The 21,121-nt window shown below is 50.7% G+C and overlaps 1 protein-coding gene across 5 annotated transcripts in view; it reads right to left on the reverse strand.

Moving 5' to 3' along the window:
• Positions 1–21,121, reverse strand: part of gria3a (glutamate receptor, ionotropic, AMPA 3a) — a 73,040-nt gene that overhangs the window by 51,884 nt on the left and 35 nt on the right. For all 5 annotated transcript variants that reach the window (XM_060912751.1, XM_060912747.1, XM_060912749.1 and 2 more), the window contains exons 1-2: positions 21,072–21,121; positions 13,637–13,795 (exon numbers count right to left, since the gene is read on the reverse strand). The exon at positions 21,072–21,121 is cut by the window's right edge. In XM_060912751.1, coding sequence (XP_060768734.1) covers positions 13,637–13,795; positions 21,072–21,121 — 209 coding nt within the window. The remainder of the gene's footprint in view (positions 1–13,636; positions 13,796–21,071) is intronic.

Below are 21,121 nucleotides of genomic sequence, written 5' to 3' on the forward strand. Positions count from 1 at the left end.
AACAGCATCAGACACCTTCACCCATGTGTACTGTCTTGATTTTACATTTCTGCTTCTCCATACAGCTACTAAATTCGCCTTTTTTATGAGGTTGTGAAGCAGCTGACTAGACTGGGGATGCGGCTCCTCCCCATTTCTGCTAAAATAAAATCAGTAGTGCAGTTCCAGTCCCCCCATTACCATAAAACAATCTTTACCGCACTGCTGCAGTGTGGTGTCTATCTTTCCTAAAACACTCGAGCGCTCTGGGCCGCTATCAGGTGCATAAACATTTATAAAAAGAAACAAGGTGCCCTGAATTTTGGCTTCAACAACTAAACCCCTCCCCTTTACGAGCTCGGTTACTGAGATCACTGTGACATTAATATTTTTTGCAAAGAGAATTGCTGCTCCTGCACTAGTGTTCGATCCATGACTTAAAATATGGTTCCCTTCCCTCCAAACACCCAACTCCACCTCATTAGTGCTGTCAGAATGCGTCTCTTCCAAGAATATAACCTCGACTTTTTTAATTCGTAAGTATTCTGTTAACAGCTCTTTTATCACTTTCTCTAGCCCCGTTAATATTTAGAGACCCTAAACAGAAAGACTGCATTAGGAAATGAGAAAAAGGGCAGGATCAGCAGTAACAGAGAGGAAAACAGGAGGATAGACTTCACCACGTGACTTTATCACTTTTCCCCCGAGTGACGGGGGTCTTGCCCCTCCGCAATTTTGCCAACATTTTCTTAAGTCTGAATCTCTTTTTCCTGCACAGTACAACATAACCGACTGTCCGCTGTAACATAACCACTGACACAATAAACTTATCCAAATCGGAGAAGTAATCAATCACCTCTACTGTTTTCCCAAATGTTTGATCTAAAAGCGTGTTAATTTCCTCTCGAGAGTCGAGCTGTTCATCCATCGCCTGCGAGCCCAGATCAGACAGGCTGGAGATCTCAGACAGAGCATCCTCATTCCCCGTGACCTCATCACCCCCTTCTTCTGCCGGTGGCTCTCCGGTGTTCAGTACAGTGATGTCTGTGACAGGTGGGTCAGTAACGGGCTCTGGAGTGATGGTCTCTGCCCCGCTATCTGACCCCAGATCAGTGCCTTCCCCATCATCCGGCACCGCAAGGTTCTGATCCACTGACTGCCTCCGTTAGAGGATCAGTTTCTGTTTCAGTTTTATCCACCGTGTTTCCCACTGAAACGTTACAGTCACTGATTTTTTGTCCCGCTGGTTCTTCCACAGCCGGGACGCTCGAGTCAGAAATCTCCATTTGTTTCTTTGGGTCCCTTTTGGACCACAACCGAACCAATGCTGGTCCCTTCGCCCTCATCGGCCTGAGCTTTATGAGGGCATGCAAACTTTTTATGGCCGATATCGCCGCATTCAAAACACCGCATGCTCCCTGTAGTCGCATACAGCATGTAAGATTTGTTTCCATGTAAAACACGAAAAGAAACATCTAATGCTGGAGACTCGAGGAACATGAAGACCTGCCGCTGAAAAGACAGCACATGTTTCAGGGCCTCGTTCTTACAGCCCAGTGGAATCATTTTTATTGTGGTGAATTTCCCGAACCTTGAGAGCTCGCACTCGATGTCACTGTTCGGGATAAAAGGGGGAACATTAGAGATGGTGACTTTAACTGTGGGCGAAACTCGTGGCGTAATTGGCACAAACACTTCATTTATCCACACCCCGGTCTCAACAAGACGATTCGCCAGCTGTTCTTCTTTAAAAAACATTACCACTGCTTTATTCATCCTAGACGCCGAAGCAATATTTTCATATTCGACCTGTTTACTGACTACAAGCAGCACATCCTCCACACTCGATCCCGCTTCAGGGCCACACCCAACCGGGTGAGATGCCATTCCTACACCCCGCCACCTCACCACTTTCCTCCTAACAAATCTAAATCAACAATCAACACAAAATCTTAGATAATGCTAAATTGAAAGTTACTTTAATGCTTAAAGCAAGAAAAACCAAGAAATAAAGTATGAAAAAAGAAAGGGATAAACCCCAAACAATCGCGCTCTCACCGTGAATCCTCACTCACTCACACACTCCCAGCATGCGAGAGAGAGAGAGAGAATCAGAGAGAGGGAGAGAGAGAATCAGAGAGAAAGAGAGAGATAATCAGAGAGAGAGAGAGACAATATCAGAGAGAGGGAGAATCAGAGAGACTTTTTTACTTTTTAAGCCACCTTTAATTACGCCATTGTTCCATGTATGTTTTTTTCACAAGAAATAAAACTAAATAATGGAGAAAAATAAAAAGGTACATAAGTCATTACTAGAAAAACATCAAATTCAATACATAAAAACACCTTTTCTGTTAAAACATTCTCACACACACACACACACACACACACACACACAATTATACATTAAAAGTTGAGAGTTAGTGCACCATCCTCTTCAAGTGAAAATAAAACCTGTCTAAAACCCCACAGATCTATAAAAAAGTCTCCAGGTTATTGGTTAGTCTGTAAAAAGCACACTCTACCTTAAGACGAGATGCAACCAAACCTTTCAGGCTCTGAACCACATCAGTCCATCCCCAGGCCCAGCATCTGATTCTTTCTGGTCTTCCAGGTCTTCCAGATTAAAAAATTAATTAAAACCTGAGTCTGTCTTTTCCTGACTGTGTATTTCAGCCCAAAGACAAACAAAGGGACAGAAATTTTCTCCCCTAGGTGTTCCACCCACTCTTGCAATGTCTTAAATAGGCCCGCTAGCCGAGGACAAAGAGACACCAAGTGTTCTAGGGTTTCTTGTTGATGACAGAAGGGACAGTCCTCCCCAGTGCTGGGATCCAGGTGAGCCCTGTGTCTGTTTGTGGCTATTACTCCATGTATGATCCTCCACTGGAGGTCAGCCCTCCGTTTTTTGATGGGTGGCTTGTACAGAGTCCTCCAGCAGCCTTTAGGGGTGCGTTCTGGAGCAAAAACCTGGGTCCATCTCGACTCCCTGACTTTGACCAAAGAGCGGAAGTTCAGTACCTTTACGCAGCTTTAGTAGAGCTGCTTCTTCCCGCATGAGCTGAAGTTGCCCAGCACTGGTGTTTTCAGGGACAGAAGCAGCCCTCTCTCCTCTCGCCACTCTTCAGTCGCAAGTCTGATGCTTAGTGCAGGAAAGATGTACTCATGGCCCTCGTGCCATAGGTCAACCAGGGTACGGTCCTGGGTGTACACCCTGAGGGGTACAGACAGGGATTGCCAGACCTTGTCCACTATCTTCTTTAGCACCCTGGAAGACCTGATGCCGATGACTCCACCAAGCCTCTCCGGAGGTGTTCTTATAAGGTGGCCCAGTTTGATGATACCAGCCTCGATGAACTTGACGCGGAGTGACGTGGAAGAAAGCATGCCAGATGTAAAGAGGTCATTGTATAACAGCGGCTCCTCAAAGATCCACAAACCAGGTCTGAGGTCCGTGGTCCGTGCGGTCTTGAACGTCCTCCACACATCAAGCACCAAGTTGTAGAAAGGTGTTATTCCAGTCAGGTCAACTTCAGAGGTCTTTAAAAGAAACAGCTGTTTGTTCAGTCTTAGCCAGCCAGCCTTCTTCAGGAGCAGCTGAGCAGATGCCAGCCAGCAATAACCGCAGCCATAGAGTAGCCTCTGCGGTGTTTGCAGTCTGAAGGCAGCAATTCCTGATGGAATGTCCATGAGGCCTTGTCCTCCCTCAGCTACAGGGAGATACAGAACCGGTGCCCTCAGCCAATGCTGACCTGACCTGAAGTTGTTCACCAGGAGCCGCTGTATGTCCTTCACGAGGCCTGGTGGTGGCACTAAGATGATCAGTCTATGCCAAAGAGAAGAGGCGACCAGGTTATTGGCTACCAGAACTCTACCCCTGTAGGACAGCTGTGGAAGCAACCATTTCCATTTAGACAACTTAGCACTCACCTTCACCAGCACTCCCTCCCAGTTCTGTTTTTGGAAGTCCTCTCCTCCCAAGCACACTCCCAGAACTTTGATGCCTCTTTTTTCCCCACTTAAGTTTCCCGGGTAGCTCAGGGATGTCTCACGCTTCAGTTCTCTCTCTCTCTCCAGCGCTTCAGTTCTCTCTCTCCAGTTCTCTCTCTCCAGCGCTTCAGTTCTCTCTCTCCAGTTCTCTCTCTCCAGCGCTTCAGTTCTCTCTCTTCAGTTCTCTCTCTCTCCAGCGCTTCATTGGGAATAAATGGAGGGACTCCGGACACGGTGACCCAGACAGAGGGCACCGCCAGCGGGGAAACTTGCACAAACTCATTGTTTATATATATATTGCTCTCTATGAGCTGACCAACAAGTTCTGCATGTTTCATAAACACCACCACTGCTTTATTCATGCGGGAGGCGCACAGGATATTACCATAACCTACCTGTGTTCCGACCATGAGCAGCACCTGCTCTACCAGAACCGTGGGTTGTGGTACCACCCTTACTCCATAGGACAGGGGCGGCATCCTGGAGGACACCATCCCTGCCAAACAGCCAACAAACAAACACTCACACAAACAAAACACTAAAACACCACTACCAACAACTACAAAATACTCAGAAATTAAATAAACACAAGAAAAAAACAAAAGTTTAGATAGGAAAACCGCAAGCTCTCAGCTAACGCTCACCACACCCTCCACCAGCAAACTCCCAGCATGCAGTGCAGAGAGAGAGAGAGAGAGGGAGAGAGAATCAGAGAGGGAGGGAGAGAGAGAGACCATGTCACTCCACAGTTCCTCTGTCACTCAGTTATGCCGCATTATGATGAATTTTTTTTTCTTAATTAAACACACACACAAAGAAATCCATTAAAATATAACCACATCATAATCATGAGCTGCAACAACTAGCTCCATCAGGAGGTGGTCCCCTGAAATGGAAGATGCCCTCAGAGACTGCTATGACATCGTGGACTGGGATGTGCTGTTTAGCCCACACTGTGAGGACATAGAGGGGCTGACACACTGTCTGACAGATTACCTCAACTTCTGTGCAGACGTGGTCTCCCCCGCTAAGACTGTATGGTGTTACCCTAATAACAAGACATGGGTAACACAGGAAGTCAAAGCTGTCCTCAACAGGAAGAAGGCCGCCTTCAGGAGCAGGGATAGGGAGGCGATGAAAGCAGCACCGCAGGTGGTGAAACGCTGCATGAGGGAAGCTAAGGACAGCTACAGGAGGAAGGTGGAGCAGAAGCTGAAGGAGAACAGCATTTGGGAGGTCTGGGAAGGTGTGAAAACCATCACAGGCCACAATACAAAGACCAGAGTCATTGAGGGGACAGTGGAGAGGGCGAATGAGTTGAATGACTTCTTCAATCGGTTCAACCAGCCCATGTCCCCCCCCACCGTCTCCCTCACTGCAGCCATCTCTCCTTCTTCCCTCAACACACCTCCCCCCAGTCATCACAGCAGCTCCCTCCTCCCCCACCTCAACACAGACTCCTCTATGCATTACTGCAGACCAGGTCAGAGGTCAACTGAGGAAGCTTCACCCCAGGAAAGCAGCAGGCCCGGACAAGGTGTGTCCCCGACTACTGAAGACCTGCGCTGCTGAACTGGGTGAACCACTCCAACCCATCTTCAACCTCAGCCTGCAGCTGGGGAGAGTGCCAACCCTCTGGAAGACATCATGTATCATTCCAGTTCCCAAAAAGAATTGGCCCAGCGAGCTGAATGACTTCCGACCGGTGGCACTCACTTCACATCTGATGAAGACGTTGGAGCGGCCCTTCCTCAGCCTCCTCAGACCCCAGGTACAACACGCCCAGGACTGTCTGCAGTTTGCGTACCGGGCAGGTGTCAGTGTGGAAGACACCATCCTCTACCTGCTACACTGAGCCCACTCGCATCTGGATAAGGGAAATGGCACAGTGAGGATCCTCTTCTTGGACTTCTCGAGTGTCTTCAACACCATCCAGCCCCTACTGCTTCAGGACAAACTGAACAGGATGCGAGTGGACCCCTGCCTGGTCACCTGGATCTCCAGCTACCTCACTGACAGGCACATCAGGTACATCAGGCTGAAGGACATCACATCTGACACTGTGATTAGCAGCACCGGAGCACCCCAGGGCACGGTGCTGGCCCCTCTTCTCTTCACCCTGTACACCATGGACTTCTGCTACAACTCGGAGCTGTGTCACATTCAGAAGTTTGCCGATGACACAGCCATCGTGGGGTGTCTCAGTGATGACAGAGAGGAGGAGTATAGGAGCCTGGTGAGGGACTTTGCTGTGTGGTGCACCAGGAACCATCTGCAGCTCAACGCCTCGAAGACCAAGGAGCTGGTCATTGACTTTGGGAGGCCCAGACCAAGGTCACGACCAGTTCTGATTGAGGGAGTCGAGGTGGAGGCTGTGGATTCCTACAAGTACCTCGGGCTGTGGCTGGACAGCAAGCTGGACTGGACTTGCAACACCAATCACTTATACAGGAAGGGACAGAGCAGGCTATACTTCCTTAGGAGGCTGCGGTCCTTTAACATCTGCAGGAAACTCCTGTGGATGTTCTATCAGTCTGTGGTCGCCAGTGTCCTGTTTTACACCGTGGTGTGCTGGGGGGGGCAGCACATCCAAGAAGGACACATCCAGGCTGGACAAACTGATCAGGCGGGCCGGCTCTGTGGTCGGCATGAAGCTGGACTCTCTGGTGACGGTGGCGGAGAAGAGGACTATGGACAAACTACTGAACATCATGGACGATGCCAGTCACCCTCTGCACACCGTCATCAGCAACCAGAGGAGCCTGTTCAGTAACAGAATGCTCCTTCCCAAGTGCAGGACGAACAGACTCAAAAACTCCTTTGTCCCTCACGCCATCAGACTGTACAACTCCTCTCTGAGGGGGAGGAGGGGTAACAGGAGGACAGAGGACGGGAAGGAGCAGTAGCCTAGCCTGACAATAAGCAATACTGGACAATGTGCAATATAATGTGCAATATAAAGTGCAATATCTCTCCTGCTTCCCCCCCCACACACACACTTACCCTAACCCCACTTCTCCCCCCCTCCTCTCTTCCCCATATCTTATTCTTTTGATATTTGTATATGTAAATACTTAATTTATTTTCATTTATCTAGAAGTTTTTCTCTATTTCTTTTCTCTGTTTATCTGTAATGATGCTGCTGGAATCTTAACTTCCCTGAGGGAACCCTCCCAAAGGGATCAATAAAGTCTAATCTAATCTAATCTAATCTAATCTAATCTAATCTAATCTAATCTAATCTAATCTAATCTAATCTAATCTAATCTAATCTAATCTAATCTAATCTAATCTAATCTAATCTAATCTAATGTGTAGCACCTGGTAGTGTGCAATGTGTGTGTGTGAGATGTCTGGTATTTGTTGGTTGTCCAAGCAAATGGGTTCATTAAACATCAGAGTATTTTCAGATATGATCAATATCATACTGATACCTACATCATCTATACAGGAGAGACAGTGTGTGTGTGTGTGTGTGTGTGTGTGTGTGTGTGTGTGTGTGTGTGTGTGTGTGTCTCACAGGGCAGGAACAGACTGCAAATCAGTGAGTGACTTTGTCAATGTCAGATGATTTGCTGAGACAAGAGGAGGGGGGGGGGATGAGTGTCTTTTTGCTCAGATCAGTTTCAGAAGCCGGACACACACACACACACACACACGCTTACTTTCAAATGTAATGTTATGTCCAATGCTGAGTGCTGAATTTATTGTGTTATTTTATCAACAAACAAATCACTAAAATAATAAAAAAATTAACTTTAACACAAGTGTTCTGTAGAATTTGGCAGACTTTGACAGGGTTCTGCAGTAATCAGTAGGGTTCTATAGGGTTGTGCAGTATTCAGTAGGGTTCTGCAGTATTTGGTAGAGTTCTTTAGGGTTCTGCAGTATTCAGCAGGGTTCTGTAGTGTTCTGCACTATTCGGTAGAGTTCTGTAGGGTTCTGCACTATTCGGGAAGGTTCTGTAGGGTTCTGTAGTATTCAGTCAGGTTCTGTAGTGTTCTGCACTATTCCATAGAGTTCTGTAGGGTTCTGCACTATTCGTTAGAGTTCTGTAGGGTTCTGCAGTATTCGGTAGAGTTCTGTAGGGTTCTGCAGTATTCGGTAGAGTTCTGTAGGGTTCTGCAGTATTCGGTAGAGTTCTGTAGGGTTCTGCAGTATTCGGTAGAGTTCTGTAGGGTTCTGCACTATTCCATAGAATTCTGTAGGGTTCTGCAGTATTCAGTAGAGTTCTGCAGTATTCGGTAGAGTTCTGTAGTGTTCTGCACTATTCCATAGAGTTCTGTAGGGTTCTGCAGTATTCGGTAGAGTTCTGCAGTATTCGGTAGAGTTCTGTAGTGTTCTGCATTATTCCATAGAGTTCTGTAGGGTTCTGCAGTATTTGGTAGAGTTATGTAGGGTTCTGCAGTATTCAGTAGAGTTCTGTAGGGTTCTGCAGTATTCAGTAGAGTTCTGTAGGGTTCTGCAGTAGAGTTCTGTAGGGTTCTGCAGTAGAGTTCTGTAGTATTCGATAGAGTTCTGTAGTATTCGGTAGAGTTCTGTAGGGTTCTGCAGTAGAGTTCTGTAGGGTTGGGCAGACTTTGCTAGAGTTCTATAGGTTTGTGTAGACTTCAGTAGAGTTGTGTCGAGTCCTGTAGACTTCAGTGGGGTTCAGTAGATGGTTAGCAGTCTGCTGTCAGTGGACTGTTCAGAACCCGGTGTGCTGTCCGGTGTCCCACAGGGTTCAGGTCCGTTATTATTCTCCTTTTATATTCCTCAGACACAAACATCAAACTCTCTTTCTTATTTCTACATCAATTATCCATAATTACAAAGCCAATAATTAACTAGATTAGGAATAAGAACAGAAAAAACCACACCCAATCAGGTTACACTGCTGTACGGAACACAAAGTGCTGTCCAAACCTTCCTGCTCCACATAAACAAAGCGAAAGCAGGATCGGTGGTGACACAAGCAGGATGAGGCTTGTTGGACGCGTTACACACCTCGGAGGTGGAACGAATTTGTGAACAGAAGACAGCACGGCGGATGAAGGAGAACTGTGGTCAGATTTACTAAACAGGGCAAATTAGTATGAGGTTACAAATAAGGAAAAGTGCAGATGGGCGTGCCACCATAAGGTCCATTCCTTGTCGTGGTGTGGTGGCTTGCGTGTCTCCGTGACCCCTAGAGCTATGCCAGCTGGAGCATAAGCTCCTGGTAGGGCCTCCCATGCTGGATTGGTCGAAGGGTAGAGGCCAGACTAAATGTGGACCAACTCCCCCGGAGTTCAACGGGTTTGCGTAGGGCCAACACCCCTGCCTAGAAAAAACTTGCGTTACAGAAGCATCAACGACAGTTCAAAATCAACAAGACCTGGGAGAGGAAGGGCCTCTACATAGGAGGAGTATGACGCAGTACAGTGAAAGCCGGAAGGAAGCTGTAAGGCTGACCCCCTTTCTAACTCCTAGGAAAGCATCAAGGATTGCGACATGGAACATCAGGACAATGTATGAAACGGGAAGAACAGTCCAGGTTGCACAGGAGATGAGGAACTACAACATCTGTCTGTTGGGGTTGAGTGAAACGAGGTGGCTACAGTCAGGACAGCTGAGACTGTCATCAGGAGAAACACTGCTATATGCGGGACACTCGGAAGCTGACGCCCCCCCCCACTCTGAGGGAGTGGCATTGATGATGAGTCCGGAAGCTCGGAGGGCACTCATCAGTTGGGAACCAGTCAGCTCACGCATCATCACAGGAACTTTTGCCACCAAGAAGAAGTGGATCAGAATGTATGTCATCCAGTGCTACGCTCCTACAAATGAAGCTGAAGAGGAGATAAAGGACGACTTTTATTACCAGCTTCAAGCAGTGCTGGATAGAAGGGGAGCTAAAGACATCACAATCCTCATGGGTGACTTCAACGCCAAGATTGGAGCAGATAACACAGGATATGAGGACGTCATGGGCATTCATGGACTTGGACAGATGAATGAAAATGGCGAGCGCTTTGCAGACCTGTGTTCCTTGAATGAGTTGGTGATTGGAGGAAGCATCTTTCCACACAAGCGAATTCACCTGGCCACATGGAGGTCTCCAGACCACATCACGGAAAACCAGATCGACCACATGTGTATCAGTAGGAAATTCAGGAGATTCTGCCAGGACGTATGGGTGATGTGAGGTGCCAATGTGTCGTCTGATCACCACCTGCTCCTGATGACAGCTAGGCTCAGACTCAAGAAGTTTCACACAACTACCAACACGCGCACCAAGTACAACGTGGGACTTCTTAGAACCAAGGAGGTGCAGACGGCATTCCAGATCAGCCTTCAGAACCAGTTCCAGCTATTGCAGGAACTTGTTGAGGAGGGAGAGGTGGACATAGAGAGTCAGTGGGAGCACACGAAGAAAGTTTGGCGTGACACTTGTGAAGAAGTGCTGGGAAAGAAGAAAGTGCAGCACAAGGAGTGGATTTCTGAAGCCACCTTGAAGAAGATAAAAGCAAGGAAAGCAAAGAAAGCAGTGCTCAACATGAGCAACATGAGAGCAGCAAAGGCAAAAGCACAAGAAGAGTACACGGCAGCAGAAAAGGAAGTCAAAAGCAGTGTGAAGAAGGACAAGAAGGACTATACTGACGACCTGGCCAAGCAAGGGGAAGAAGCAGCTGGACAAGGAAACATGAAAGACCTGTATATGGTGACAAAGAAACTTGCAGGCAAATTCCAGCAGATGGACAAGCCAGTGAAGGACAAGAGTGGGAACCTCCTCACAGCAACAGAGGAACAGCTGAGGAGATGGGTGAAGCACTTCAATGAACTGCTTAATCGACCAGCACCAGAAGCACCACCAGACATCCCACCCACAGAGGCAGAGCTACCAATCAACTGCGAGAAACCTTCCAAGGCAGAGATCAAGAAGGCCATCAAGTCGCTCAAGAATGGGAAGTCAGCAGGACCGGATGAGATTCCACCAGAAGCCATCAAAGCGGACCTGGACACAGCGGTCAACATGCTGTATGACCTCTTTGGCAAGATCTGGGAAGAGGAGAAGATCCCGAATGACTGGAAGGAGGGAATTCTCATCAAGTTGCCGAAGAAAGGGGACCTGACTGAATGCAGCAACTATAGGGGAATCATGCTCCTATCTGTCCCTGGCAAGGTCCTGAACAGAGTGCTGTTGGAGAGGATGAAGGAGGTAGTGGATACCAAGCTCCGGGATGAACAGGCAGGATTTTGCAGCAACAGATCCTGTACGGACCAGATCGCCAGCCTGCGCATCATCGTGGAGCAGTCCCTGGAGTGGAATTCCCCCCTCTACATCAACTTCATAGACTATGAGAAGGCATTCGACAGCGTGGACAGAGAGACGCTGTGGAAGCTACTGCAGCATTATGGAGTCCCCAGGAAGCTGATCTCACTCATCCAGTGCACATACCAAGGCATGACCTGCAGAGTGGCACATGCAGGTCAACTGTCAGCAAGTTTTGAAGTTCGAACCGGAGTACGACAGGGGTGCTTACTTTCTCCACTCCTTTTCCCCCTGGTCATTGACTGGATCATGAGGACCACAACAACAGGCAGGAACAACGGAATACAATGGACACTCTGGTCGCAGCTGGATGACCTGGACTTTGCTGATGACCTGGCGCTCCTGTCACACAACCACAGACAGATGCAGGACAAGACCACGCGCCTAGCAGAAACATCAGCAGGGACAGGGCTCAAGATCAACAGCAGGAAAACCGAGTTGATGAAGATCAACACGACGGCCAATACACCAGTCACTGTTGATGGGGAGCCAGTCAAGGAGACAGAGTCGTTTGTCTACCTGGGGAGCGTGGTGGACAGGCAGGGAGGCACGGACCATGACATGACTGCCAGGATTGGAAAGGCAAGAGCAGCCTTCATTATGTTGAAGAACATCTGGGCATCAAAGGTGATCAGCAAGGCCACAAAGATGCACATCTTCAACTCCAACGTCAAGTCAGTACTACTCTATGGCTCTGAGACGTGGAGGATGACCAAGGCGACACAACAGAAGATCCAGACCTTCATCAACACATGTCTGAGGCGCATCTTCAACATCAGGTGGCCAGAGAAAATCATGAATGAGGAGCTGTGGCAGAGAGCGGGTCCGGAGGCAGTTTCCAGCCAGATGCTGAGGAGGAAGTGGGGCTGGATTGGACACACCCTCAGGAAGCCAGCATCCAGCATCACACGCCAAGCCTTAACCTGGAACCCGCAAGGGAAGAGGGGTCGGCCCAGGAACAGCTGGAGGCGCGACACTGACGCAGAACTGCAGAGGATGGGAACCAACTGGACAGGCGCAGGAAGGACAGCCCAGAGTCGAGTCAGATGGCGAAGCATCGTTGATGGCCTATGCTCCCCAGCGGGCAATGTGCTTAAGTAAGTAAGTAAGCAGCTGGGCGTGTCCAGCTCTGCAGGTGATCTACTAACAATGTGCAAATGAATGAACACACACGCAGTCAGGTCACTTTAATAATAAAGACCAAAGCAATCGACTGAGAGCAGCACAAATCAGAGCAGAGTCACAAACAGGTCCAGAATAACGTGACTTGGCCAATCGATACGTTCTGATAACGTGTTCCTCTGGTGTCCCACATAAATTCATAAAAGTGGAGGAAATTCTCTCTCTCTCGGGCCATGCAGTGGGACTTTCACAAGCACATAAATTATATTTTTAATAGAAAGTATTAATCTGAACAAAAAGAAATCTATTCTGTGCTCTGAACATCTGTGCATTCGCTGTGTCTCATCTCTGTCTTTACAGACGCCACCAACTGAAAGTGAATCTGGACCCGAGTGCTGAAAACACGATCCGTTTCTGTCATGTAGAAATGGTTCAGTTTTTCCCCAACAAGTGTTCGGCAATCAACTGTTGGGACGACGGGAGGGTACACCACACCCATGTTCAACCATCTCAAACAAAATCATCGCAAAAAACACGCTGAATGTTGATCTTTGTTCCACAGCAGGCAAACGTTCAGTCAAACACCACGTTCTGACTGTTCTTATCTGATACTTCTGTCATTTTGGCAGGGACTTTATATTTGTATTGTTTCTCAATTTGCCTGAAGTTTGTAATAAAATGGCACTGGCAGTTTGAAATTACTTTTGCATCATTTATGTTAATTGGGTACAAACACCCCACTGTGTGTGTGTGTGTGTGTGTGTGTGTGTGTGTGTGTGTGTGTGTTCCTGTCCTGTGCCCTTAAATGATCGATCTGGACCCAGACCAGTTGCCGCCAGAAGAGTGCAGACACAGAGTGAGTGAGAGACAGACAGCTGTGTGCTGTTATTCCTCTCACTGTGATGTCATCTGAAGCCACAGTCACATTTATCACTATCAGTTCACATACATCGACATGTTCACACCACAAAGTTCCAACATGAAAATATTGTGCAGTTCTTCAGATCGAGAGTTTAATTTGCATTTACATCACTGACACACAATAACCATCACTGTGCTGACCTTTAAAATGAGCATATATTTTTCCAAAACAATAAACTTTCTTGGTTTCTACATTTGATGTGTCTTATTTTCAATGAAATATAGTTTCCATGATTTGCAAATTGTCATATTGTTTTTTTTTTTATTTACATTTTACACAGTGTCCCAAATTTAAAGAATTTGGGTTTTGTTTGTGTGTGAGAGACTCACAGGCGTGTGTGACGGAGAAACTGTCACTCTGCTCCAGGTTGTCCACATTGTAGTGCAGGTGAAACGGTTTCTCTGTCACATTCTGGTTGGTGTTATAGAGCTGAACTGCAAACCGGAACACACTGTGCTCCTGTACAGTAGAACGCAGAAACACACCACCTGAGAGAGAGAGAGAGAGTGATTTTAATCTATCCAGTTGCAACCCTAACCCTGTTTTTAGGAATAAATTTAATTTACTACACACACACACACACACACACACACACAGAGGATGGACAGTGTGCAGGAGGAAGAACAGAATGCACCCTGGGGAGAAAATTTCAGCAGGAAAAAGAAGAGAGGAGAAGGAAAAGAAACACAAGGAAAGACAGAAAAGAAGTGAAGAAACTGAAAACATGAAAAAGAAAAAAGTGTCTGTGTGTGTGTAAAGGAAGAAAAGAAGAAATAAGAGAATCTGTGATTAAACTGAGCCATTTTTGTTCATTATCTAACAACCCCACTGCAGTCTGATTAATGACTGAAACACACACACACACACACACACACACACACACACAGCAGTCCCTTTATGACTGTTACCCATTGAGTCTAACACAATTGTACAGATCATTAACAGTTTGTACAGAATGTGTGTGTGTGTATACACTTGATTACATAATAGTGATAATAATAATAATAATAATACACTAATAACTTTAACTGCAGAAGAGTGTGAGTCAGTGAAACTTGAGCTTGTGTTGAATGTAAAGTGTGAGTTGAGAGCAGCAGGATGTGAGTCCAGTGCGAGTATCGATCACCTGTCGTGTAAACACAGTTCTGACAGGTTCCAGGTGTCACTCAGGATCAGGGTAAAGGGCGTCTTTGCTAGAAAACTGACTTATGTCATGAGAAATATGTACAAGTTTACATTCACTATCAGGTTCACTAATAAACCTCCAGTGAGCTCCTGAAGCTCCAGCAGCACTCGGCTCTGCTCACTGACCCTCTCACCACTGCTTCCTGTGCACCCTGGGGATGGAGGAAGCACTCACTCCACACCACTGTGTTACTTTACACAACTGTTCACAACTGCAGCTTCACTGTGTCACATGTCGACATGTAAAAACATGTGAAGTCGTTAAAACTAACCCAAGAAGTTTTAACAGGTGACAGATTTACTGTGAAACTCACTGCAGGAATTTCACTTTTACTCAGGTGAGTCATTACAACTGCAGCAGCACTCTCACTCACACACGCACTCTCACACACACACGCACTCTCACACACACACGCACTCTCACACACGAACACGCACTCACGCACACGCGCACTCACACACGCACACGCACTCTCACACGCACTCTCACACGCACACGCACTCTCACACGCACTCTCTCACACGCACACGCACTCACACACGCACTCTCACACATGCACTCTCACACACATGCACTCTCACGCACTCACACGCACACGCACTCTCACACGCACTCTCGCACGCACGCACTCTCGCACGCACTCTCGCACGCACGCACTCTCACTCACACGCACTCTCACTCACACGCACTCTCACTCACACGCACTCTCACTCACACGCACTCTCACTCACACGCACGCACTCTCACTCACACGCACGCACTCTCACTCACACGCGCACGCACTCTCACACGCACTCTCACTCACACACGCACTCTCACTCACACACGCACTCTCACTCACACACGCACTCTCACTCACACACGCACTCTCACGCACTCTCACACGCACACGCACTCTCTCACACGCACTCTCTCACACGCACACGCACTCTCACACGCACACGCACTCTCACACGCACACGCACTCTCTCACACGCACTCTCTCACACGCACACGCACTCTCACACGCACACGCACTCTCACACGCACACGCACACGCACTCTCACACGCACACGCACTCTCACTCACACGCACTCTCACTCTCACTCACACGCACTCTCACTCGCACACGCACTCTCACTCGCACTCACACGCACACGCACTCACACACGCACGCACACACGCACGCACACACGCACGCACACACGCTCTCACACGCACATGCACACGCACTCACACACGCACGCACACACGCACGCACACACGCACGCACACACACACGCACACACGCTCTCTCACACCCGCACACTCTCACACGCGCACTCACACACGCGCACGCACTCTCTCACACGCGCACGCACTCTCTCACACGCGCACGCACTCTCACACGCACTCTCACTCACACACGCACTCTCACTCACACACGCACTCTCACTCACACACGCACTCTCACGCACTCTCACACGCACTCTCTCACACGCACTCTCTCACACGCACACGCACTCTCACACGCACTCTCACACGCACACGCACTCTCACACGCACACGCACTCTCTCACACGCACTCTCTCACACGCACACGCACTCTCACACGCACACGCACTCTCACACGCACACGCACTCTCACACGCACACGCACTCTCACTCGCACACGCACTCTCACTCGCACACGCACTCACACGCACACGCACTCACACGCACACGCACTCACACACGCACGCACACACGCACGCACACACGCACGCACACACGCACGCACACGCTCTCACACGCACACGCACTCTCACACCCGCACTCACACACGCGCACGCACTCTCTCACACGCGCACGCACTCTCTCACACGCGCACGCACTCTCTCACACGCGCACGCACTCTCTCACACGCGCACGCACTCTCTCACGCGCACGCACTCTCTCACACGCGCACGCACTCTCACACGCACACGCACTCTCTCACGCACTCTCACTCACACACGCACTCTCACTCACACACGCACTCTCACTCACACACGCACTCTCACTCACACACGCACTCTCACGCACTCACACGCACACGCACTCTCACACGCACACGCACTCTCGCACGCACTCTCGCACGCACTCTCGCACGCACTCTCGCACGCACTCTCACGCACGCACTCTCACTCACACGCACGCACTCTCACACGCGCACGCACTCTCACACGCGCACGCACCCTCACACGCGCACGCACTCTCACACGCACTCACACACGCACTCTCACTCACACACGCACTCTCACTTACACACGCACTCTCACGCACTCTCACACGCACACGCACTCTCTCACACGCACTCTCTCACACGCACACGCACTCTCACTCGCACACGCACTCTCACTCGCACTCTCACTCGCACACGCACTCTCACACGCACGCACACACACACGCACACACACGCTCTCACACGCACACGCACTCTCACACGCGCACACGCACTCTCACACGCGCACTCACACACACGCGCACTCTCACACACGCGCACTCTCACACGCGCGCACTCTCACACGCGCGCACTCTCACACGCGCGCACTCTCACACGCGCACTCACACACGCGCGCGCACTCACACGCGCACGCACTCTCTCACACGCGCACGCACTCTCACACGCGCACGCACTCTCACACGCACTCTCACTCACACACGCACTCTCACTCACACACGCACTCTCACTCACACACGCACTCTCACTCACACACGCACTCTCACTCACACACGCACTCTCACTCACACGCACGCACTCTCACTCACACGCACGCACTCTCACACGCGCACGCACTCTCACACGCACACGCACTCACACACGCACTCTCACTCACACACGCACTCTCACTCACACACGCACTCTCACTCACACACGCACTCTCACTCACACACGCACTCTCACGCACACGCACTCTCTCACACGCACTCTCACACGCACACGCTCTCTCACACGCTCTCTCACACGCACTCACACACGCACTCACACACGCACTCACACACGCACTCACACACGCACTCACACACGCACTCACACACGCACTCACACACGCACTCACACACGCACTCACACACGCACTCACACACGCACTCACACACGCACTCACACGCACGCGCACTCACACACGCACTCTCACACGCACACGCACTCTCACACGCACTCTCTCACACGCACACGCGCACTCTCACACACGCACTCTCACACGCACACGCGCACTCTCACACGCGCACTCTCACACGCGCGCACTCTCACACGCACGCGCACACGCACTCTCACACGCACTCTCACACGCACTCTCACACGCACTCTCACACGCACTCTCACTCACACACGCACTCTCACTCACACACGCGCTCTCACTCACACACGCGCTCTCACGCGCACTCTCACTCAATCACACACACACGCACGCACTCTCACTCACTCTCACTCACACACGCACTCTCACTCTCTCTCACACACGCACGCACTCTCACTCACGCACGCGCTCTCACTCACACACACGCGCTCTCTCTCGAGCGCGCTCTCTCTCGAGCGCGCACTCTCTCGAGCGCGCTCTCTCTCGAGCGCGCTCTCTCTCGAGCGCGCTCTCTCTCGAGCGCGCTCTCTCTCGAGCGCGCTCTCTCTCGAGCGCGCTCTCTCTCGAGCGCGCTCTCTCTCGAGCGCGCTCTCTCTCGAGCGCACTCTCTCATATGCGCTCTCACTCACACACGCACGCACTCTAACACGCACTCTCACTCACACACACACGCACTCTCACACACGCGCACTCTCACACACGAGCGCACTCACACACGCGCACTCTCGCGCACGCGCACTCTCACACGCACTCTCACGCGCACTCTCACGCGCACTCTCACGCGCACTCTCACGCGCACTCTCACTCACACGCACTCTCACTCACACGCACTCTCACTCACATGCACTCTCACACACACGCACTCTCACACACACGCACTCTCACACACACGCACTCTCACACACACATGCACTCTCACTCACACACGCACTCTCACGCGCACTCTCTCGCGCGCACGCACTCTCACTCACACACGCGCTCTCACGCGCACTCTCACTCAATCACACACACACGCACGCACTCTCACTCACTCTCACTCACACACGCACTCTCACTCACACACACGCATGCACTCTCACGCACTCTCACTCTCACTCACACACGCACGCACTCTCACTCACGCACGCACTCTCACTCACACACGCACTCTCACTCACACGCACTCTCACTCACACGCACTCTCACTCACACGCACTCTCACTCACGCACTCTCACACACACGCACTCTCACACACACGCACTCTCACACACACGCACTCTCACACACACATGCACTCTCACTCACACACGCACTCTCACGCGCACTCTCTCGCGCGCACGCACTCTCACTCACACACGCGCTCTCACGCGCACTCTCACTCAATCACACACACACGCACGCACTCTCACTCACTCTCACTCACACACGCACTCTCACTCACACACGCATGCACTCTCACGCACTCTCACTCTCACTCACACGCACGCACTCTCACTCACGCACGCACTCTCACACACACACGCGCTCTCACACACACACGCGCTCTCGCGCGCTCTCTCTCGAGCGCGCTCTCTCTCGAGCGCGCTCTCTCTCGAGCGCGCACTCTCACTCATATGCGCTCTCACTCACTCACACACGCACTCTAACACGCACTCTCACTCACACACACACGCACTCTCACACACACGCACTCTCACACACACGCACTCTCACACGCACATGCACTCTCTCACACGCACTCACTCACACACGCACTCTCACTCACACGCACTCTCACACACGCACTCTCACTCACACACACGCACTCACACACACACGCACTCACACACACACGCACTCTCACACACACGCACTCTCACACACGCACATGCACTCTCACACACGCACTCTCACGCACTCTCACTCACACACGCACTCTCACTCACACACGCACTCTCACGCAATCACACACGCACTCTCACACACACACACGCACTCTCACTCACACACGCGCTCTCGCGCGCACTCACACGCGCGCACTCTTTCGAGCGCGCGCTCTCTCGAGCGCGCTGTCTCGCGCGCACGCACTCTCACTCATATGCGCTCTCACTCACTCACACGCACGCACTAACACGCACTCTCACTCACACGCACTCTCACTCACACACGCACTCTCACTCACACACGCACTCACACACACGCACTCACACACACGCACACGCACTCACACACACGCACACGCACTCTCACACACGCACTCTCACACGCACACGCACTCTCACACACACACGCACTCTCACACACACACGCACTCTCACACACACACGCACTCTCACACACACGCATGCACTCTCACACACGCACATGCACTCTCACACGCACACTCACATGCACACACTCTCTCACACGCACTCTCACACGCACATGCACTCTCACACGCACACTCGCACACACGCACTCTCACACACACACGCACTCTCACACGCACTCTCACTCACACACGCACTCTCACTCACACACACGCACTCACACACACGCACGCACTCACACGCACGCACTCACACGCACGCACTCTCACTCACACACGCACTCTCACTCACACGCATGCACTCTCACGCACTCTCACTCTCACACGCACCCTCACTCACGCACGCACGCACTCTCACACGCACGCACTCTCACTCACGCACGCACTCTCACTCGCACTCTCACGCAATCACACACGCACTCTCACTCACACACGCGCTCACGCGCGCACTCTCTCGAGCGCGCTGTCTCGCGTGCACGCACTCTCACTCATACGCGCTCTCACTCACACACGCACGCACTAACACGCACTCTCACTCACACGCACTCTCACTCACGCACTCTCACTCACGCACGCACTCACACAAGTGCTCTCTCGCGCACTCACACACACACTCTCACTCACGCACTCTCACTCACACGCTCTCTCGTGCACTCACACACGCACTCTCACTCGCACGCTCGTACATGCACTCTCACACACACGCACTCACACATGCACACACTCACTCACTGACACACGCACGCACTCTCACTCACTCACGCTCTCTCGCGCACTCACACTCACGCACTCTCACACACGCACTCTCACGCACTCTCACGCTCTCGTGCACTCACACACGCACTCTCACGCTCTTTCGCGCACGCACACACTCTCACTCACGCACTCTCACGCTCATACATGCACTCTCACATGCACACACTCACGCTCTCTCGCGCACACACACACACGCACTTGCACTCACGTGATCGCACTCACGCATGCACTCTCACTCACTCAGGGATAAAATCAGCTCATATTTTAAGTCGTTCAAATTGTGTAAAGCTGCTTTGCGACAGTGTTTATTGTTAAAAGCGCGAAACAGATAAACTCGACTCGACTCTTCCATTCTCTCACTCAGACACTGCCGCGAGTGTGTTAGAGTGACTCACACTATAGCAGGTGTTCGAATCCCCGCTGTGTCAGTTATAAAGTGACAGGTGTGTGTGTGTGTGTGTGTGTGTGTGTGTGTGTGTGTGTACACACACTTACCGATGCTGATCTGGTTTGGAAATCCTGCGCGTGAGTCCATGAGCCACGGG

The sequence above is a fragment of the Neoarius graeffei genome, chromosome 28 (assembly GCF_027579695.1).
Source record: "Neoarius graeffei isolate fNeoGra1 chromosome 28, fNeoGra1.pri, whole genome shotgun sequence".
Lineage (NCBI taxonomy): Eukaryota > Metazoa > Chordata > Actinopteri > Siluriformes > Ariidae > Neoarius > Neoarius graeffei.